At 44.9% G+C, this 23907-nt stretch overlaps 1 protein-coding gene across 1 annotated transcript in view; it reads left to right on the top strand.

Moving 5' to 3' along the window:
- The window catches only part of PAPPA (pappalysin 1), a 287178-nt gene that overhangs the window by 200513 nt on the left and 62758 nt on the right, over window positions 1-23907 (top strand). The window contains exons 14-15 of the mRNA XM_038745960.1: window positions 5286-5454; window positions 16265-16448. Coding sequence (XP_038601888.1) covers window positions 5286-5454; window positions 16265-16448 — 353 coding nt within the window. The remainder of the gene's footprint in view (window positions 1-5285; window positions 5455-16264; window positions 16449-23907) is intronic.

Raw genomic sequence — 23907 nt, 5'->3', positions numbered from 1 at the left:
AGACGCTGGATTTGGGGTGTTTTCAACCTCTCTTAGAAGCACTTAGGTCTTACCAGAAACTTAATATGAGCAAGGCAGGGAATTCATCCCCAAAAGCTATGGATGCATAAACAAGGGCCTTTGCCTCACTGCTGGAGATTCATGGGGGCAGTGGACCCTATTGCCACCTCTTTCCCCATGGATTGGCCCCTTGATTTTCTAGAGATATTGGAAAAAAATTTTAAATACAACCAATTCAACATAGTCATAATTCTCATTATGCTATTATCTATAGACCTTAGAGACTTCATTATTCACAAAATGATTATTAGTTTTCTTCTTGTGACTGATGGAACTCAATGGCTCACTGGCTTCTACAGTGGGTGTCCAGTGGTGCTATATGGAACATCTGCCTAAAACAACATTTTTAAGTATAAATTCCAGTTAGAGTGTGTTTGGATGTATGGCTGTGTTTGCATCTCTGCCTGTGCTTAGGATTTCTGTGTAAAGAAATAACTTAAATAATGTGCTTATGATTAAGACTAAAAATATGAGGAATCTTATCAGGCATTCAGACTCCAATTTCCAAGATCCAAGTTTCAGATATGTTGCAGATAATGACCACAGGGCACTCTCCCCTGATCAATTTTCTAGCCAAACTCCCTGGTATTTGAGTGCTGGTAGTTGAGTGTACTGGCAAAACCAGGAGGAGCAAAGTCAAATTAGCAACTATAACATCCCATGGGTCTCTCCCCAGACCTGGTAGCTTGACTCTGATGAGCGGTTCCCCATTGGAATAAGAAGATAATAGGCTCAGATGGGTTATGCTTCATGAAAGAATAGGAAGAGTTTTCTGGAATATGAGGTCACTCATGAAAGGAAATAGTGAGTGGGTTTATCTTTGAACAGCAGCACAGCTGTTCAACTTTTTCTTTCAGCTACACTATGCTAACAATACATCTAAGGACTCATTGATAAATTAATAGTAGAGGTGGTAGTAGTAGTGGAAGTAGTAGTACTAGCAGTAGTAGTAGCAGTAGTAGTCATGGTAACTAGTAGTAGTAGTAGTAGTAGTAGTAGTAGTAGTAGTAGTAGTAGTCATGGTAATGGTAGTATTAGTAGTAGTAGCAGAAGTATTTATCCAGCACTCACTGAGCACAATGTACTTTAAGATTTTGAAATTTTAGTTTAGGATTTCTGCCCACACAGAAAGTTGAAACTTGAAAACAAGTTTGATTTCAAAATAATTCATTTTTCACAGTTAAGTATCAATGAAAGGGAAAGAGGAATTTGTGAAGGTCAAAACAGTCATATAGAGGCAACAAATAGATCAGCTGGAGCCACATTCTAGTCCATGGGCAATTGGGCTAATGTAGCAAAATCATCTTTGTCATCATCACCATCACTGGGATTTTTATTCCATCTTTCTTCATAAGTCATAAACATATGTTTATATACACTCACTCCCTTGGTGACCTCATTCGCTCCCACGGCTTCAACTATCATCTCTACGCTGATGACACCCAGATCTACATCTCTGCCCCTGCTCTCTCCCCCTCCCTCCAGGCTCGCATCTCCTCCTGCCTTCAGGACATCTCCATCTGGATGTCCGCCCACCACCTAAAGCTCAACATGTCGAAGACTGAGCTCCTTGTCTTCCCTCCCAAACCTTGTCCTCTCCCTGACTTTCCCATCTCTGTTGACGGCACTACCATCCTTCCCGTCTCACAAGCCCGCAACCTTGGTGTCATCCTCGACTCCGCTCTCTCGTTCACCCCTCACATCCAAGCCGTCACCAAAACCTGCCGGTCTCAGCTCCGCAACATTGCCAAGATCCGCCCTTTCCTCTCCATCCAAACTGCTACCCTGCTAATTCAAGCTCTCATCCTATCCCGTCTGGACTACTGCACTAGCCTTCTCTCTGATCTCCCATCCTCGTGTCTCTCTCCACTTCAATCCATACTTCATGCTGCTGCCCGGATTATCTTTGTCCAGAAACGCTCTGGACATATTACTCCCCTCCTCAAAAACCTCCAATGGCTACCGATCAATCTGCGCATCAAGCAGAAACTCCTCACCCTGGGCTTCAAGGCTCTCCATCACCTCGCCCCCTCCTACCTCACCTCCCTTCTCTCCTTCTACTGCCCAGCCCGCACCCTCCGCTCCTCCACCACTAATCTCCTCACTGTACCTCGCTCTCGCCTGTCCCGCCATCGACCCCCGGCCCACGTCATCCCCCGGGCCTGGAATGCCCTCCCTCTGCCCATCCGCCGCGCTAGCTCTCTTCCTCCCTTCAAGGCCCTACTGAGAGCTCACCTCCTCCAGGAGGCCTTCCCAGACTGAGCCCCTTCTTTCCTCTCCCCCTCGTCCCCCTCTCCATCCCCCCGTCTTACCTCCTTCCCTTCCCCACAGCACCTGTATATATGTATATATGGTTGTACATATTTATTACTCTATTTATTTATTTATTTTACTTGTACATTTCTATCCTACTTATTTTATTTTGTTGGTATGTTTGGTTCTGTTCTCTGTCTCCCCCCTTTTAGACTGTGAGCCCACTGTTGGGTAGGGACTGTCTCTATGTGATGCCAATCTGTACTTCCCAAGCGCTTAGTACAGTGCTCTGCACATAGTAAGCGCTCAATAAATATGATTGATTGATTGATTGATATGTGTGAGTCAGGAGGGGCAAATATTAGTATCCTCATTTCCCAGATGGAGAAACCAAAGCACAGGGAGGCAAAATGATTCACCCATGGTCACCCAGCATGTCAGATGCTCACAGTGAACTCCTAACTCTTGGATCCCTGTCATTTTCCTGAGACTACCCTGACAAATACTAAGCTGAATGATTTCCCTAGGTCTGAGAGAATAGCTAAACCAAAGCAAAGAAATAAAGCACGTGTCTTCATACTTGTCAGAGAGTAACTCTCATTTTCTGAAGAAAGGTGGAGTTGGGTGGGCTCTATTTTCTTCATTTTTAAATGGGAAAGCTGAGGCTGAAGGCAGGGAAATGGTTATCCTAGACAACATAGTGGGTCAACAGTAAAGCTGGAAATACAGCCCAGGTCTCCGGCCTCCAGCCCTAAATTGTGTCTTTAAGAACAACTGTGCTGTAGGGACCAAATTGGAACCAGTAGCTCTAAGCAGCAGATCTTGTTAAATTGGAAACATTTGGGTTTTTTTTTCATTCTTGCTTACAAAATGTGAACAGTTGCATTGTTTGGTTTCAAAGTGTCTCATATTGACCTTAGAGTTACAGCCTTTCTGAGGTCTTTATATGGGGCAATCTAGGGCCTCTAGGAGGTGGCAAAAAGATCCCCAGGCCATTAAGCAGGGATCTCAGAGAAACCTATGAATGGGGAAACATTACAGTAAGTGTTAACTAATGCTCTTGCTCTAATAGTTCAGCTCTGGGTGACTTTTAAGACTACAGCTCAGTTTGATGAAAGGCTGTGTATTAAATTCTCTCCATCTCCGGCTTTTCATCTCAGTGCTCATTCTTCATGAAGGGTAAAAATCTGGAATCATGTGTGCCATGGTATCTGTCTTTTTGGGTGGGCCTGTCTAGTTCTGCAGTATTTCTCTACAGATTCCAAAAGTAGCAGGCATCAGCAGGAAAGAGATAAGCAGAGAAATCTCCATCACAGGTTAAGGGAGCGAGCCGTAACCTCAGCATGCCCTCAGAGGCAGCATGGCCTAATGGAAAAAGCACAGGACTGGGAGTCAAGAGACCCAGATTCTAATCCTGGCTCTGCTTCTTACCTGTTGTCTTACTTTGTTCAAAATAAAGTTTCTGGGCCCCAGTTTCCTCATCTGTTAAATAGGAATAGAAAACCGGTCCTCCATCCCTTTTACCATAAACTCCGTATAGACACTGTTGTGTCTGATCTGTTTGTAGTTCATCCAGTCGAGCTCCTGGCCCATAGTAAGTGCTCAATAAATGCTACTATTATTATCCCACGATGTATGCTATAGGATCCCCTAAGTAGGGATAGGAGTATGTAATGGGATTTGGAATATGGAACAGAACAGTAAAACCTTCCCTCTGTAAAATTCAGGGGTAAACAGCAACTTCTTCCTTAGATCCCTCCTGCAGTCATTTTAATCCATTTCCTTAATCAAATCAACTGCAAAATCGGCTGACAAGAGCAGTAATATCAACAGTGTCACCTTAGAAAGCAAAGGACAGCAAGGCATCCCACTTGCTGACTCACCCGTAGATTTACTCATGTTTTCTCCTGATAAGGGCAGGGTTTGCAAATAAACCAACTGAAACATTTCAGTAAAGAGCGCCTTATCTATTATAAGCATTTCTGCCTCAGAATTAGGTAGAGAGGTCTAGCCTCAATTGCTTGTGCTTGGTCAGGGAAGATACATGTGTGTGTGTGTGTGTGTGTGTGTTTATGTGATTCATGTTTTACATGCCGTCTTTCACTTCCATTCATTCATTCAGTAATACTGAGTGAATGCCTACTCTGTGAAGAGTGCTGTGCTAGGTAATGCTGTGCCGTAAGAGAAGCAGCATGGCCTCGTGGATAGAGCACAAGTCTGGGAGTCAGAAGGACCGGGGTTCTAATCCCAGCTCTGCCACTTGCCAGCTCTGTGACCGAGGGCAAATCACTTCACTTCTCTGTGTCTCAGTTACCTCATCACAAAATGGAGGTTAACACTGTGAACACTATGTAGGACATGGACTGCGTTCAACCCCATTACCTGGTATCTATCCCAGCACTTAGTACAGTGCCAGGCACATAGAACATGCTTATCAAATATCACGATTATTATTATTAGGTGCTGGCTTAGAAAAATACAATAGAAATTAAAGCCTCAGTCCCTCCTCTCAGTGAGGCTGTGATCTAATATGGGAGATAGGCAGAAACCATTTACATATTGTAGGAGCAGGTGGAAAAATATGACTGATAACAGTAAGGGTTTCAAAAAAAAAGTAAAACAATGTGTGTAAATCACATATATATATATGTGTGTGTGTGTGTGTGTGTGTGTAAGTATTGAAGGTGGCTGTTTGGAGTTATTTGGGAGTGGTGGAGATTAATCAGGGCATGTCTTTGAGAAAGTGGGTTTTCAGGATGGTTTTGAAGATGGACAGGACTGTGGGCTGGCGTATTTTCAGGATGGAGGGAGTTTCAGAGGTGGGGAAGAATAGGAGCAATGGGTCAGTGACAGGAGAGCTGAGAGTGAAGTAGAATAAGAGGGCTTATTTTTATGAAAACAAGAATCATCAGTGTAGGATAACTGTCTATGTGGGAAACCAAGTAACAGACCATTTCCTGTTTTCTTGACAGCTGTGTCCACTTTTCCTGTGAAGCCACTGACTGCCAAGAGCTGGATATCAAGAACGCCTCTCTGAACTGTACCAACAGTGGCCCCTCCAATGGTGCGCAGTGCACTGTCATGTGCAAAAAGGGGTACACCCTTCAAATACAGCAAGATGATGACCTCATCAAAAGCCAGGTGAGTAAAGCAACTATAATGCTATAGTTAGCATTATATGGTAGCACACAATTGAGGGAAGCAAAGAGCTTGGGTCTGAGCTACCTTTCCCGAACAAAGAATAGGGTTTTGAGAACTGGACCTCCCCCAACACAAACTCATAAAGTTCTTCAGACTCTCTTTCTTGATTGCACCTCATGAAAAGACCCTCACTTTTCTGTAGATTTCCCCCTGAGTCAGGCTGGCCTTAAATCCACTGTTTCAGTTTTTGAATCGATCTAGTCATTTAAACAGACCTAAGGATTATTTATCCCAAGCAAACTGACAAACTTGTGAACATTTACCAACCCCACAATAACACCTCTCCTACTTTTCCTTCTTCCCCTTTTCCTCTTCTCTTATCCCCTTTCCTACCCTTCCCTTCTGCTCTCCCCAATTCCCTAAATCCTCTCCACCCTTCTCCCACCAGTCCTCAAATGTGTATCCCTTGGAACTGGAGAAAAAACCTTTTTTTCTAGTCACAAATGAGTTACAAAACATTTGAAGTCTCAATCTAAGTTAGATAAGCCCCTCACAATTTAGAGGCTATCTCAGTTTCTTGGGGCTGTAAAACTTGGGCTAGAAATATGATAAGGAAAGGATTTCTCAGGAGATTTCTCATGCTTGCTGTTTCCAAGTAGTAGGCTGGGAATTGTGGGAGATCAGCCAAAACCAGAAAGGGCAGATGAAAGTAGCCAAAAGCAGAGAGAAAAAAAATTCACAATTTCATCAAATATCACAAAAGTCTGGTTTGATTTTTGGAGGAATCAAGGTTTCATATGAATTGATCCAAACCCCTGCACCAATTCCCCATGCACGCAAAACATAGTGGATTTTACGACATGATGCTGTTGTTATTACTATGAAGTTGGCGAGTGAGTTCCCTTTGTAAAATCATCTCTGAGCTTCCTAGGGAAGGATCTCATCTGTCATCTGGATAGGGGAAAAGACTGTATACTCAGGGCAGTATTTCATGCAGTTGTGAAACAATTTGTTCTTCTTCAGACCTTTTAGGAAGGTGGACAGGAAATGCATCAAGACATTCAATCTTATTGCCAAACAAGTCCAAGATCTGGCAGAGTTAGCTCAACCATCTTGTGGCATCTTGAAGCCTAATTCAAAGCTTCAGCTCCCGAAAACCCACTCACCCCAAATCACCAATTATTTAATCAGGAAATTTTTGTAACTGTCTTAAATTTACAGAATGCATGAACCCCTTTTCAAAAACAATAAAGGAGGCAATGGAGAAATCTACTTAGAACTGGCTGTCTGTGAGTGGCAGATTTACATGAGAAGGGTTGAATGTTCGAGAGTCTTTATTCCCCTGTGGTATTGATGAAGCAGAGTTTGGCTCTACAATTCAGGAACAAATGGCATCAGATGTCAGGACTCCTGCTTCCTCTTTATGACTTCACCTCCAACTTTATTGCTTGGACTTCCAAAAGACAAACCTGATGGTCAGGTTGAAAGAAGTTCCTGGATCCCTCCAGTTTGTTGATGGTACTAAAGAAGTGGGGAGGGGCCATTTTTAAGTGCTTACTGTGTTCAGAGAACTTACTAAATATTAGGGAAAGTACAATACAATGGAGTTGGCACTAACACTAACCTTAAGGAACTTGCTCAATGTTACAATGGATAAGCTTGCTCAGGACAAGTGTGTCTTTTCAGCAAAGATTTTTTTTAGTACTAGAAATTGTTGTTTTTACCCTGAAACTGTATGATGTAAGTCTAACACTTGAGCATCTAGCTATCATCGGGGTGGCTACAGGCTGATCGACCTGTATTTGGCAAGCCATCTGATTGACAGACATCTCACCGCTGGTAAGCAATCGAAACTGTCAACCAGGTTTGGCCACAGGACAGATGATGCACTACTATACTTACTACTATGCACTACTATACTTAGAGATCATTTTGTATGTCCAGATCAATCAAGCAATCAATGGTATTCATTGAGCACTTACTGTGTACAGAGCATTTTACTAAGCACTTGTGACAGAGCAATGTAACGGAACTGGTAAACATGTTGCCTACCCACAACGAGTTTACAGATGAAGGGATTTTCATTGGGGGACCCATAAGAAGATGATTAGTAAATAAGCAAGCAGCTTTCAGGAACAACTGAGAAGGACCAGCCTGGCCCAACAGGACACTGGGAAAATACCAGTGAGCTGGTACCCACATGGGCTAACCCAGGCTGCATCTAGGCCTACAATCAGAAAATAGTGCTATTGGTTTCATAGAGGCTTCAGGCCCCCCTGAGTCTATAAAGAGTACAGGGAGAACAGCAGGCAGAAGCATAGGAGCTTCCATTCCTCAAACCCTTCCTCCATCTTCTGCCCCCTGACTTTAAACCTTCAAACTGGGAAATCTTCCTGGTGTGTTTTTCAGGCCTAGACCTGCCCCTGCCCCAGGCAGCAAGGACTTCCTCTTGGCTGAGGGAAATGTAGTTATCATTTCTTCTTATTTCCTGAATCTCTCCACCCGGTTTAGTCCCAGCTCCTGCCTAGACCCTGCTTTAGCTGTGGCTATCTTTCCTTACATAAGCTATGCAGCCTGATTATTAATCTGGGGAAGGCACAGAACTGATGGAGCAGAGAGGTTTAGGGATTTTTATAGCCCCTTTATGAACAAAGCCAATGAAATAAGGACTTGGAGAGAGAAGAACCCCAAAGTCAGATTTTAGGTATTTTTTTTTTCTCACTATCTCTAAGGAAAAGTTAGGTGCTATGAGGAAAGGTTAAAGGAATTGGAGTTTGCTTAGCTTGGAGAAAAGAAGACAAAGAAGGTTGACATAACAACTGCCAAAGAATCTAGGAAGGCTTTCTATCTCCTTGTCCCAAGGAGACAGAAGATAAAATTAGATTAAAGTTAAGTGGGAGAGATTTTGGTTCTCCCTAGGTTAGAATTTCTTGACTCACATAGTGATAAAACACGAGAGGATCGCCAGTGGAAACTGTGGAGTCTCCATTCCTGGAGATCTTTGAAAACTGGATTAGACAAGTCTCATTTCTGGACGGTTTCATCACTCACCTACGTTGAGTCAGGGGCTTGGATGAAGTGACTTCTCGAGACCTTTCTAGCGAGAGGATCTAGGATTCTGGGAAATGAGGCATAACCCCCAAAATGGGCATCCTTGGTGCTGTGGCAACGGTCTTCCCCTAATCCACCCAGGCCCTGCAGAGAGCCACATGAGCTGCTGAATCATCCACAAGCCCTTGCCTATTGGGGCCATCCTCCCTGCCCATCCCTCCTTCTTCTCATGCTTAGCTTCTCTGCCCCCCTGCCCTATCACCACTATGTCTTTCATCCCTTCCCCACTTTCCTCTGTCCTCCTCTGCCCTTTCTTTCACGGTGCCCCCTCCATCCCCTCCCTTCCCTTTCCTTCCCTCTGCCTCAATCGGCTTGGTTTGTAGCTGCCGCCATTCCCCCCTCCCTGATGCCGCTCCAGCCGAGAGGTGTTATTTAAAACCCAGCAGCTCCATAGCATTGTGCAAAAGCATCATCAATCATGCCAGGAAAAGAAAGCGGTGCTCATGTGGGTTCAATTAGGAGCACAGTAGTGGGCAGTGGTGGAAGAGGACTTGGAAGGGTGCACACAGCTGTTCATTTTTAAGGGAAGGAAACTTCACACATGAAGCGTCTCCCGAAGAAGGCGCAGACGAGCTCATGGGCCCTGGGAAGGAGGAGGGACTTTAATCAAGGCCCAACGGCTGAGAGCCCGAAGAAAGTGGGTTTATTGCTTTAGTTAAGTTTTAATGGTTTTAATCAACACTGGACTGCATGTCTGGGGGTGGGGGTGGGGCAGGCCGGAACGTGTCCTTTCTACTCTTTCAACCTCTCCTTATGCAAAACTCATTTTGGGAGGAAGAGTGGGAGGAAGAGAGGAGGGGAGCAGCAACAGCTGGTGGTGGCCGTCGAGGCAGCCCCCAGATGACAGCTAATAAAAACCACCGCCACCAAACCTGAAGCCCAGAGCCATTATGTCTCAGGCTGTGTGGTCCCATCAGATCTCACCCAGGGTCAGACCGAGTCACAGGAGAGAGCAAAGACCTCCCCGAGGAGAGAGGCAGGTTCTGGGCTCTTTTGTTCCTTGAAAGCACGGCCCCTTTGCAGTGAAAGGGCTACAGCTTGCCTTCAGGCTGACTTGGCCTCAGAGCGTGGCCCGGTGGGGGAAGCGGAGCTTGGCCTTTGGGGAACCAGGCTTCCATTGGCCCACTCCCACTGTGGCTAGCATTTATTCTCCGGGCTCCTCACAGGAGCAGCTGCAGGCCTGCACTGGGTGACGGGATGATCCCTCTGTATACACTGAAGTTAGTAAAGCACTTCAAGGCCTCTGGGGATGAAAGGCACGGTGTCAATTTAAAGCACTGTTATTGTAAGGCTACTGGATTCTTGGAGGCTGATCTGCTGGTCTGGAAATTCACAGACCCTTGAAATTCAAGGGTGTTTGTCTGGCCGCCGTGGAACTGTGGAACAAATTTTTTGGAAGGAGTCCATGAGCCGGTGAGCAGATCTGCTGACTTGTTGATCATCTGCGAGGGAGAAAAAGAAGTCTTCCAATCTCAAGACGATAGGCACTGCTTGTGCTGGTCCTGGCTGGGCAGTGGAAAACTGGGCCTCTGCTCCCCTGACTGGAGCCGATGGGGTTGGAACGGTGTGGCACAGGCTGGATGGAGTAGATTCCAGTAGACTATGATCTCCTTGAGAGCAGGAGTCATGGTTACTTTGTCTCTGGAATTCTCCCAAGCGCTTAGTATGGTTATCTGCTCAGGGTAAGTGCTCAATAAATACCACTGACTAGATGAGTTAAGGAAAGGTGGGAAATGGGACTTCCTGCCTAGAGAGTCTACATCAGAATTCAAATCAAAATCAAAATATCTCCAGGTAGGTGGTATCCTAAGTCACTGCTGGTTATGACATACAGTACTGTCTACATACTGGACACTACATACATAATTGACATCCAGAAGGGCTTATGGGGACCCCAGGCTGGATCAATTCAGAAACCTCATTTTCTTTTCTTCCTGGAACAAAAACCTGGGCCCTCCTCTCTGTGGAGATGGGGAGAGCAAAAATACATTTTGGGTTGTTAGCCTGGTGTTTAAGGTTGTTTTCTAGATCCTAGAAAGATTCATTCATTCAATTATATTTATTGAGCACTTACTGTGTGCAGAGCACTGTACTAAGTGCTTGGAAAGTACAATTCAGATGGCACGATCACTTTTCCTTCCCGGTAGGTGATTTCCAGAACGGGCTCAGACACAGTGGCCAGGGAAGCCCAGCTCCAGACAGCTGATGCTAGCCAGTAATGGGGTGGGAGTCACAGTGAAACACGGTGACGTCAGGAGAGGTTACACAGAAGCAGCTGCAGCTTCCACTTGCCTGCCACTGCTCTGAGAAGCTGGCTGCCCAACTCTGGGCACCCCGCCATCACAGCTGCCTCTGCCCCCCAGCTGGAAGGGGATCTTAGAGGCCAGTTGATTATCCTGCTTAATCTGGGGCGTTTGGTCACTTGAAGCTAACCAGAGTAAGAGAACCCACTCTTAGCCTTCTGAAACAGCCATAAGTGGGCCTGCAAAATTCCAAATAGCTCTACCCTCTCCCTTTTCACTGGAAAGTCCAACACACTTAAGGATATTCTGCAGTTAATCATCCTAATAACAAGTAAAGAGGAGGGAATTGGCTGGTTGCAGTTCCAGAGAACCAAAGTGAAGCAGATGGTTAAGGGAGACGGGGTTTTCCGGAATGATATCTCGGAACTCCCTGAGTTGGGACTTTGCAACCTCGGTGTTTCCGTCTCAAAGCACGTCTGCCTTGAAATGAGTTTCCTGAAGAGCAAATTTATTATTTTTTTATATTATTATTACCATGAATGTATCTTTTGACCAGAAATCATTTTACTCATTAAAGAGTGCTGCCAGTCTTGTAGGCAGGAAAAAATAGAGTTTCTTAAATATAGGGATAGATATATTACAGATATTATACAGCTATAAATAGATGGATAGAAGCTGCATAATGATAGATAGGCTCTACCTATCTCCTATCTCTATATGTATACATATATATGTATAGCATCTATAAATATATATATATATATATATATATATATATATAGACATCAAAGCATTAGGCACTGATTTCTTCTGCTGTAGTCTTTGTATGAGTCTCATCATGATTAAAGCATAGCTCAGATCAACAATTAACTTGCCACCAGTATTGCCTCCATGTGCACCTACCCCACTTGAAAAAGGGTCTGGGTCCATTCCTTGGCTTTAGGAAATGTCGACTGCTTTTCCCATTCTGCACATATTCATGTATCAAATTTAGACAGGTCTGAACTTCTGCGGAAACCATTAAGGTGCTTTGGCAATAAGGAATTTCAAGTCTCTTTGATGTGCAGTAGTGATAAAAAAAAAAAGTCTCTTGCTTTCAAAATCCAAGATCTATGTTTGGTGTCTCAAATCTTCCATGATTTGGCCCACATCACCATGAATAAAATTTCCCTAGGGTCCCAGAACAATTATCATCCAGTTGGTGTTGCGGCTGGTGGACACTTTCTTCCTCTATTTCATCACTATCTTTTTCTTTTGGTTTGGAGCCCTGACATCATTTTGGTTTTCCATTTCTTCCCTGTTTTTCTCTCTCTGTTTTGCAGCTATCAGTTCTTGCTTCTTCTCTCTCCATTTCCTCACCTCACAGAGACTTTTCTGAAAGCTGAGCATGTAACATCAATTTCCCTTTTCTACTTGTCATCTCCCTCTATACATGACCCACATGTTAAACTCATAATTCTGGCTATTCTGTCTGAGCTTTAGAATAGGCAGACCTTCTCAGAGCCCATCCAGCTAACTTATCCAGACAGGAATCATCGTCAGTTGGCTAGGAAAATAGAATTTGGGCTCAGGCATTTTGGACTTTCCCATCACTGTTGACGGCACTACCATCCTTCCCGTCTCACAAGCCCGCAACCTTGGTGTCATCCTCGACTCCACTCTCTCATTCACCCCTCACATCCAAGCCATCACCAAAACCAGCCGGTCTCAGCTCCTCAACATTGCCAAGATCCGCCCTTTCCTCTCCATCCAAACCGCTACCCTGCTCGTTCAAGCTCTCATCCTATCCCGTCTGGACTACTGCATCAGCCTCCTCTCTGATCTCCCATCCTCGTGTCTCTCCACACTTCAATCCATACTTCATACCGCTGCCTGGATTGTCTTTGTCCAGAAATGCTCTGGGCATGTTACTCCCCTCCTCAAAAATCTCCAGTGGCTACCAATCAATCTGCGCATCAGGCAGAAACTCCTCACCCTGGGCTTCAAGGCTGTCCATCACCTCGCCCCTTCCTACCTCACCTCCCTTCTCTCCTTCTACAGCCCAGCCCGCACCCTCCGCTCCTCTGCCGCTAATCTCCTCACCGTACCTCGTTCTCGCCTGTCCCACCATCGACCCCTGGCCCACGTCATTTCCCTGGCCTGGAATGCCCTCCCTCCGCACATCCGCCAAGCTAGCTCTCTTCCTCCCTTCAAGGCCGTACTGAGAGCTCACCTCCTCCAGGAGGCCTTCCCAGACTGAGCCCCCTCCTTCCTCTCCCCTTTGTCCCCCTTTCCATCCCCCCGTCTTACCTCCTTCCCTTCCCCAGAGCACCTGTATATATGTATATATGTTTGTACATATTTATTACTCTATTTATTTATTTATTTTCCTTGTACATATCTATTCTATTTATTTTATTTTGTTAATGTGTTTGGTTTTGTTCTTTGTCTCCCCCTTCTAGACTGTGAGCCCACTGTTGGGTAGGGACTGTATATGTTGCCAACTTGTACTTCCCAAGCGCTTAGTACAGTGCTCTGCACACAGTAAGTGCTCAATAAATATGATTGATTGATTGATTGATTGATTGACTGTCACCCAGGTTTACTGGGAATGGGGACACTCGATACCTGTAATGTACTTCGAGATCTGTGGCAGGAAGGGGTGCTCTCCAACCGGGAGGCAAGAACTTGACTTTGTTATATTGGACAACTGTTGTAATTGTCAGTCAATCAAGAGGATTTACTGAGTACCTACTCTGAGCAGAGTACTGAACTGAGGGCTTGGGAGACTATTATAGGGAGAACAGTTATGGTACCCATCCAAAAGGAGGTTACAATCTAGCAGAGGAGACAGACACTAAAATAAATTACATGTAAGAGGAAGTAGTCATAACAGTAGTAGTAATGTGATTCATTGATCACCCACGGGATACAATGCACTGTACTTAGTGCGTGGGAAGTACAAAACAGAGAAGTAACACATTCTCTGTCCACATGGAGCTTACACTCTAATATGGGAGGCAGACATAAAAATATTTATTAATATAGTAATGCAAGTTAAGCAGTTGACTCTTCACTTGAATAACATATATACAGAGGTGTGCAGGATAGGTAAAAATATCTCTAAGAGATAGAGGTGGTGGGTGGGTTTGTATGAGTTGGGGTGCTGGGATCTCATCAGGGAAGGCTTATTGAAGGAGGTGGGATTTTAGGCAGCTTTGGATGTGAGGAGTGCTGTGATCTGTTGGATATAGTGAGGTAGGGGAGTTTAATTCCTGGGAAACACCCTGTGTAGGGGATGAAGATGAGAAAGGTGAAAGCAAGGAACAATTAGAAGATTAGCTTAAGGGGAGATTAAAGAAGATGCTGAGGGGTAGCAGGCGAAGATAGATTCAGAAGAAGGGGCAAGTTGGTTGAGAGCCATGAAATTGAGTGTGAGGTGATTTTGTTTGATGTGAGGGACACCGAAGCCCATGCAGGATTTTGATGATGATGATGATAATAATATTAGTAGTAATTTTGGTATTTACTAAACACTTACTATGTGCCAGGCACTGTACTAAGCACTGGGGTAGATATGAGCAAATTGGGTTGGACTCAATCCCACATGGGGCTCACAGTATTAATCCCCATTTTACAGAAGAGGGAACTGAGGCACAGAGAAGTTAAGTGACTTGTCCAAGGTCACACAGCAAACAAGTGGTGGTGCTGGGATTAGAACCCAGGTCCTTCTGGCTCTCAGGCTCATGCTCTATCTACTAGAGGAGTGTGTCAAGCTAAATTTAGATGATCCATGCATCAGGGTACAGGATAGTGTGGAGAGAGGAAAGGTTGGAGCAGGGAGACCAGCAAAAAGGTTGAAAGTGCAATATGAAGAGTTTGGACCAGCAGGGGTAACTGCTTGAGTGGGGAAGAAGGGGTGGATCTGGTAGATATTATATAGATATTATCCACCAATTGTCTTCTGTGTGACCTTGGGCAAGTCACTGAACTCTATGCCTCAGTGACCTCATCTGTAAAATGGGGATTAAATCCTCCTCCCTCCAGTTTAGACTGCGAGCCCCATATGGGATGGTAACTGTGTCCAACCTGATTGATATGTATCTACTCCAGCACCAAATACAGTGCTTGGCACGTAGTAAGGGCTTAAAAAATTACAAATACCTTTAAAAAAAAAACAAAATAAAATAGTTGTAACTAGCAGGATTTGGCAGTATGAGAATATGAGAATTGAAAGACAGTGAGGAGTCCAGCACAACGCTCCAGTTGTGAGCTTCTAGACTGGGAGTCCATTGTTGGATAGGGACTGTCTCTATATGTTGCCAACTTGTACTTCCTAAGCGCCTAATACAGTGCTCTGCACACAGTCAGCACTCAATAAATACGATTGAATGAATGAATGAGCTTCTGGGGCAGAGAGTATGAAGTGTGATTGACAGAGACAGGAGGAATGGGTTTAGGGAAAGATAAGTAGATCTGTTTCAGAGCAAGAATTCCTATCCCACAGTCATCACTGGGTTTCATTGGAGGTTACTGCGAATGAGAGAGTGGTATCCAAATTTCATTTTGTCCCTCCCAATGACATCCAGATGGTATGCAAGATAATAAATGTAGCCTTCCCACTTTGTGACCTTGGGCAAGGCACTCCACTTCCCTGTGCCTCAGTTGCCTCATCTGTAAAATGGGGATTAATACTGGGAGTCCTATGTGGGACATGGACTGTGTCCAACCTGATTAGCTTGTATCTACCCCAGCATTCAGTACAGTGCCTGGCACACAGTAAGTGCTTAACAGATACCATTAACAACAAGCAACAAGTCCCCCACCATACATAAACATTCAAGGGCTCCTTTTAAAATGAGAAAGAGTCCATGGGAAATATAGAGTCAGGATTTTACTTCTCCACCATAGTAACACACAGCTGTAGATAACCCCTTAAGGTGAGATGAAGTACAGCCTAGCCATTAATAGCCCCATTTAGTAAGGCAAGAAGTGTCACAGGAAGTCACTTGCAACTGAAACCAGTTTAGACAGTGGGAGGTAGTGACCAATTCATTAGGACCGATTCTCATTCAAAATCTACAAGAATTTTAGAGGTTATGCCTGTCTCAGCTTCACTGCCAGGGCCAGAACAGTGATCTGAGAAGCATGATCCCCAGGACTGATTCCCATCCAAAGGTTACCAGCATGTCTAAAGTGCTTCAAACAGTACCCTGAGGTAGAGAGACTCAGCATAGCCTCAAAGTGGGGTAATATCACCACCACTCAGGTCCTCAGTACTCATCTAAGCCTGTAGTTTGAGGAAGGAACCTAGTCTCTGTCTGGCTGGAGTTGGAAATGTGTCAGGATGGCAATCCTGAGCTAGGGATAGCCACAAGTGGAAACCAGGACTGCAGTTGGGGCTGAAGGACAGTGAGTGGCTTTCTAAGAGTCTCCTCCTTCTGGTTGCTACATTCTTCTGGATCTGTGCCTTGCAGTTGGGCTCCAGCATCACCATGACGTGCACAGATGGGAAATGGAACAAGCAGGTGGCCTGTGAGCCTGTGGACTGTGGGATCCCAGATCAGTACCACGTCTACCCAGCTATGTTCTCCTGCCTCGAAGGCACCACTTTCGGCAAGAAGTGCTCCTTCCAGTGTCGCCGCCCGGCCCAGCTGAAAGGTATCGTGGGCTCCTACCCGCAGTCGGGATTAGGCCCTAGGAAACACTGACATGTACCCTTTTTTGAATCCATGTTGTTTTAAGGCTGAAAAAACTTGAGGGAGGTAAAGTATGGCCAAGGATTTACTGACGCTCAAGGTTAATTTCCTTCTGATTTTCCTCCACTGACTGTGTTTGTGTAATGCAGCATCCCTCAATGTCAAGTAAAGGCACACGCAAACACACACATACACGTGAGCAAACACACACACATACACACAAACATTAGGCAGTGAAGAGGATGACAGTAAAATTTGCCCTCTGTGACCCCTGTAAAATCAACCCTAAGAAAAAAGCGGGAATAAATAGAATCAAAGCGGTAATTGCCTGAGTCACTCACCTCAGTGTGATGCCTAATTAAATGAACCCAAGATGAGGGGAGGGGAGCAGCGGGTGTGTTGGAGTGGGGCTGTCTGACAGCATAAATGCAAAGCGATGTCGAGAAGATGCCCTAGGCTGAGCATTTATGGACAGCCTGGTCCTCAGACAAGCCTGGGCCTCATCTTTAGGCCCAGCCTCTGAGTGAACTTTAACCTTCACTGCTGGTAGCTCTGCAAGAGCATGCCCAGAGCCTCTACTCTGAGATGATGCTCTTTTCTGTTGCTGATTTAGTCATCTCCCTTTTAAATCAAGCTCAGAAAGCTTTCCTTCACCTGGGGCTGGTGCTAAACCCAAATCTAGAAGCGTGCTCAAGGGTAGTTTTGATAGTAACTAGGAAGAAGAGGGAATGAAAGGCAAATTTGGAAACAAATCCACCATGAACTCCTTAAAGTCATCCTTGCTCTCCTGAGTTACCTAGGATGATAGGTGTATTAATAACCTAAACTCATAAATCACACTCTGTGTCTCAATCAGGAGGCTTAGGGTTGGGAGCTGAATGAATTAACATTCATTATTCTTATTATTACAGCTAATAATAATGATTTCTAATCACAATGACTTTGACCTGCCTGCAAGAATTTCGTGGTCCATCTCCTTTTCTGTCTGCTGCCCCCACCTCCCACTATCTGTGTTAGAGTTGGATGGTCTCCCACTCTGGAGAAAACTCCTTATGGGTAGGGATTGTGGCCATCAACTCTCTTGTATTGTACTTTCCCAATTGCTTAGTACAGTGCTCTGCACACCATGAGTACTTATTAAATACCAGAAGCGACATGGCTTAGTGGATAGAACAAGAGCCTGGAAGTCAGAAGGTCCCGGATTCTAATCCCGGCTCTGCAACTTGGTCAAATCACTTAATGTCTCTGTGCCTCAGATACCTGATTTGTAAAACAGGGATTAAGACTGTGAGGCCCATGAGGGACTTGAACTGTTTCCAACCTTATAGCTACCTCAGTGCTTAGCACAGTGCCTGGCACATAGTAAGTGCTTAACAAATACCATGAAAAAAAATATCCTTAATCGAGTACCACTGGTTGGAGAGTTCCAATAGGTCATTTATATTCCTTATTCTGAAACCTCTTCTCCTCCCGCACATGGGCACATTTTAGGTTGCTGTCCAAATTTACCCTGCACAACAGATAAGGCTTCATCTCTAAACCCCAGAGAAAATCCCCTTGCTCCTCTGGGAGAGGCAGCCCTTAGAGACATTTGTAAAAGCTAATAGCATCACTTCCTTTTGAGCACAAGGAGCCCCCTCCAGGGCCTCACCACACCCCGCCCCTCCCAACACAATCCAAATCCAAAGAGGGAATGGTTTTTGAGGAGAGGAACACTTCCACATGAATATCAATACCTTTCCCCTGCCTCCCCCTTTCCCCCTGCTGGGGTGATCCAGCTGTGGCTATTAGACCCTAAGCTCCTCAAAGGCAGGGATCAGGTCTTTCTGTCCTTTGTAACCTCCACAGAGCTCTACCCACCGGGGTGCTCACCAAATATTTTTGACGAAGGCAATCTTGCCAAAAGGCCACACACCATCCTGCTCCTTCCAGTTTCTCTTTGTCCTCCACTAAGACCTAATAATGATGCCTGTAAGCAGGCCCTGCCCCTGTGAAAAATCTGAGTCAATAGTTCATTATCACCTTTTAAAGAACACCATGCCCTTCTTTTCATATATTTCCTTAGCTGAATTTTTATCTTTATTTCACAAATAGGGAAACCACAACACAGAATACAAGTGTCTTCCATCTATACTGCTTCCCAAAGTCAAACAAAACCATGGGACCAAAGTGGTCACCCCAACCAAGCCATTTGGCTCTGCTTTGCTGCGGCCTCCCATCCTCTTTTTTTAATGTATTTTTAAGAGCTTATTAAGTGTCAAGCACTGTTCTTAGCTCTGGGGTAGATACAAATTAATCAGGTCAGTTACAGGTCCATCCCACATGGAGCTAACAGTCTAAGTAGGAGGGAGAACAGGTATTGAATCCCCAGTTTACAGGTGAGGGAGCTGAGGCACAGAGACATTAGGTGACTTACCTGAAATCACACAGCAGGCAAGTGGTGGAGCTGGCATTAGAACCTAGGTCCTCCGGCTCCCAGGCCCATGCTTTATCCATGCTTCTTCTCATTAAATGATTCCCCTAAATCAATCGATTGTTTTTACTGACAGCTTATTGTGTGCAGAGCACGGTACTAAGTGCTTGGAAGAGTACAATATAACAGTGTTAACAGACAAGTTCCCTGCCCACAATGAGCTTACGGTGTAGAGTGGGAGCCAGACATTAATACAAATAAATACATTATGGATATGCCCATAACTGCTGAAGGGCCGGGACTGGGGGATGAATAAAGGGAGAAAATTAGGGTGATGTACAAGAGAATGGGAGAAAAGGAAAAGAGGGCTTAGTCAGGAAAGGCCTCTTGGAGATGTTCCTTCAATAAGGCATTAATTGTGGGGAGAGTAGCATCTGTGGGATATAAAGAGGGAGGGCATTCCAGTCCAGAGGCAGGATTTGGGTGAGAGGTTGGTGGCCAGATAGATGAAATCATGATACAGTGAGCAAGTTGACATTAGAAAAGTGAAGTATGCAAGCAGGGTTGTAGTAGGAGAGCAGTGAGGTGAGGTAGAAGGGGACAAGGTGATTGAATACTCTAAAGCCTATGATATGGAGTTTCTGTCTGATGCAGAGGTGGAAGGGCAACCCCTGGAGTTTCTTGTGGAGTGGTGAAACATGGACTGAATGTTTTTGTAGAAAAATGATTTGGGCAGCAGAGTGTAGTATGACAGAAGGCAGGGAGGTCAGCAAGAAGACTGCTTCAGTATTCAAGCCTGGACAGGATAAGTGCTAGACTGTGAGCCTGTTGTTGGGTAGCAGTTGTCTCTGTTGCTGAACTGTACTTTCCAAGCATTTAATACAGTGCTCTGCACACAGTAGGCATTTAATAAATATGATTGAATGAATGAATGAATGCTTGGATTAACATGGTAGCAGTTTGGATGGAGAAGAAACAGCAGATTTTAGTGATGTTGTGAAGGTTGAACCGACAGGATTTAGTGATAGATTGAATATGTGGATTGAATGAGAGGGAGGAGTCAATGATATTGCCAAGATTATGGGCTTGTGAGACAGAAAAGATGATGGTACTGTCTACAGTGATGGTTAAGCCAGGAGAAAGGCAGGGTTTGCGTGGGAAGATAAGGCATTCTCTCAAGCCCGTCCATCTGGAGAGACACTGATGTTTGTCATAGAACTGAACTTGTTTGCCCACCAACTTACTGGAGTTTAGAAAAATCCTCTTACTCCCTTTAGCAGTGAGATGTTGGGTAAATTCATACCTCTGAGGTTGGGTCAAGATGGTTGAGAACTCAAACGGTTCCTCTTAGGGAACAGGCAGCAATACATGATGACGATGATGATGATATTCATTCATTCATTCAATCGTATTTATTGAGCGCTTACTGTGTGCAGAGAACTGTACTAAGCACTTGGGAAGTACAAGTTTGCAACATATAGAGATGGTCCCTACCCAACAGCGGGCTCACAGTCTAGAAGGGTGAGGCAGACAACAAAACAAAACATATAAACCAAATAAAATAAAGAGAATAAATATGTATAAGTAAAATAAATAAATGAGTAATAAATATGTACAAACATATATACAGGTGCTGTGGGGAGGGGAAGGAGGTAAGGCAGGGGGGATGGAGGGGGGAGGAGGGGGAGAGGAAGGAGGGGGCTCAGTCTGGAAAGGCCTCCTGGAGGAAGTGAGCTCTCAGTAGGGCTTTGAAGGGAGGAAGAGAGCTAGCTTGGCAGATGTGTGGAGGGAGGGCATTCCAGGCCAGGGGGAAGACGTGGGCTAGGGGTCGACAGCGGGACAGGCGAGAATGAGGTATAGTGAGGAGATTAGAAGCAGAGGAGCAGAGGGTGCGGGCTGGGCTGTAGAAGGAGAGAAGGGAGGTGAGGTAGGAGGGGGCGAGGTGATGGAGAGCCTTGAAGCCGAGGGTAGGAGTTTTTGCCTGATGCATAGGTTGATTGGTAGCCCTGGATATTTTTGAGGAGGGGAGTAACATGCCCAGAGCAGTTCTGCACAGAGATGATCTGGGCAGTGGCATGAAGTATGGATTGAAGTGGGGAGAGACAGGAGGATGGGCGATCAGAGAGGAGGCTGATGTAGTAATCCAGTCGGGATGGGGTGAGAGATTGAACCAGCAGGGTAGTGGTTTGGATGGAGAGGAGAGGGCAGATCTTGGTGATGTTGCAGAGGTGAGACCAGCAGGTTTTGGTGATGGATTGGATGTGAGGGGTGAACGAGAGAGCGGATTCGAGGATGACACCAAGGTTGCGGGCTTGTGAGACGGGAAGGATGGTAGTGCCGTCAACAGTGATGGGAAAGTCAGGGAGAGGGCAGGGTTTAAGCGGGAAGATAAGGGGTTCAGTCTTGGATATATTTAGTTTTAGATGGCGGGCAGACATCCAGATGGAGATGTCCTGAAAGCAGGAGGGGATACAAGCCTGGAGGGAGGGAGAGAGAGCAGGGGCAGAGATGTAGATTTGGGTGTCAGATGATAGTGTTTAAGTGCTTACTATGTGTCAATCACTGTTCTAAATGCTGGGGTTGATACACACTAATCAGTTTGGACCCAGTCCCTGTCCCAAATGGGGCTCATGGTTTTAATCCCCATTTTTACAGATGAGGTAACTGAGGCCAGAGAAGTGAAGTAACTTGCCCAAGGTCACATAGCAGACAAGAGTCAAAGCTGAGATTAGAAACCAGTTCATTCTAACTCCCAGGTCCATGCTCTATCCACTAGGTCATGCTGTTGCTGGTCTCTGATCTATGCTCACACAATCAATCAATCAATCATATTTATTGAGCACTTACTGGGTGCAGAGCACCCCATATAACAGAGGATCAGAAAATCCACACTATTACTATACTTTCATGGGCACACTGTGAAAAACTGCTGGAGATTCACAGTGACATACCCAAAGGTACAATCTCATCATCGGCAATGCCATCTTGGAATAGGCAGACAATTCCATCCTTAAGAGGGAAGGAAAATTCAAATAATTCCGTCAGAGTGATACAAATTCAGAAGTTGGATCTGCAAAGCTAATCTTGGAAAAAAAAACAGGTATTGATTGATTTGCATGAGTATGAAGACAATTTGGTCAGGATTTTATTTTGTTTTAGCTATCCCAGGAGTTAATTTCTAGGCAGCCTTTATAGATTTTCTTACAGATGTCCATTGGTTGAATTCCCCTTGGACCTTTTTTAAAAAAACTTTGGACAATTAAGTGATCACAATATGATAAGATTTGCCTACGCCTTTGCTATGTGAGCCCAGTTTTAATGAGCCATTGACATACTTTTTGGAATTGCCAAACATGGAATACAATTTCTCTTTAACCCTTTGAAGTTTTTAGTGTCTGGGAATGAGTCCCTGGAATGCTAGCAATACAAAAGCCACTTCTTTCCTCTTGGCTCATGTTTCTTCTAGCTCTAGCACTTTGTTCTATTTGTCCGCTTCACTGCTCTGCTTGGATGCCTTCCGGATTCCAAATGGAAGGATCTCCACCAAATTTGAGCCCTTCTCTCTCCTTCCATTGTTGCCTGTTGAGCGTTCTGATGCTTTGGTTTTGGGTAATTGACCCTTTCTTCTCTTGACCCTCTCCACATCTCCCTTTCTTTCACATCCATTCTTTCTGTGATCACGCTTTCCCAATCCCTTAGTACAGTGGCCTGCACACAGTGAGCATTCAATAAATACCACTGATTGATTGATTAATTATAATTGATGCAAGTGTGTTCCCCTTCCTTCTTTGTGTAGGGGATTGTGTAGCGACAGGAGGCAGGGAGGTCAGCAAGGAGGTTGATACAGTAATCAAGGCTGGTTAGGATGAGTGCTTGGATTAACATGGTAGCAGTTTGGATGGAGAAGAAAGGGTGGATTTTAGCAATGTTGTGAAGATTGCTACAAAATATGGGCTGTGTGAATGGGGTGAGCCAGGGTCTTGCACTTCAGGAGTGCTCTTCCAGACTCCGTTCCTTCCAACCTTTCAATTCTACTGTAATAGAAAGGCAGAGAAGATCATGACCAATTGATTCCAATGAGGCTGTGTACTGAGCACTTGCCCTCCTCTCCTACTCCACCCCTTTCTTCAAATGGTTGTATTTGACTCTTCTCCTGATTTCAACAACTTCTTTATCTCCAGGATCTTCCTTTATTTGAGACGTTCTTGAAATTGCATACCTACCTCAATTGACCCATTCCCTAGCAAATACCAAAGAAGGCAGTTCTCTTAAGTTTAAGGAGTTCTGGATCTGTTTAATTCACACCTTAATGATCACTCAGCAATAGCATGCCTAGTTCTGATATTATGGAGAGCTAGGATAAGCTATTCTTTGCATCTTACTCCTAAAATCTTCTGAAGCTACTGTACAATCCAACAGTAGGAAGTCAGTAAGTACCCAGGTAAGAATAAAAGAGCTGGGCTTAGTGTAGATGATCTTGAGGCCACATAGCCAGTGAAGAATAGAAACTGAGTGAATCACCCACTTTCTCCTGCCTAATTCATTCACTGACGTCAAACCATCCAGAGTTTGTAATATCACAGTTCATCAACACAGGAGCATCTGGGATGTTTGCAGATACTGGCCTGTACTACACTTATTGAATGAATCATGCAAAAGAGAGGGGGAGGAGGAGGAGGAAGAGGGGAAGATGGGGTGAAGGAGAACGAGGAAGGGAAGAGGGCAGAGGAGGAGGAGAATGGAAGAGGAGAAAGAGGAGGAAGAAGAGAAAAACAGGAGAGGGGAGGAGGCAGAAAAGGGCAGGAGGAAAGAGGAGGACAACAGGGAAGGAGAAAGAGGAAGGAGGAGAGAAAGAGCCTGTGTGCACACAACTATTCTCTGGATCTGGTAGAATTGGACAGTGTTTGCAGAAAAGGAGATAGGCCATTAAAAGGGATTATTTTCTCATCTTCAGGGTGAGACAACTGGGATCCCTTCCAACTTTTGTAAAGCACTGAGAAACCCTCTA

This window comes from Tachyglossus aculeatus, chromosome 4 (assembly GCF_015852505.1).
Source record: "Tachyglossus aculeatus isolate mTacAcu1 chromosome 4, mTacAcu1.pri, whole genome shotgun sequence".
Taxonomy (NCBI): domain Eukaryota; kingdom Metazoa; phylum Chordata; class Mammalia; order Monotremata; family Tachyglossidae; genus Tachyglossus; species Tachyglossus aculeatus.
The sequence above is the reverse complement of the archived record's forward strand: the minus strand, read 5'-3'. Positions and strand labels throughout refer to the sequence as shown.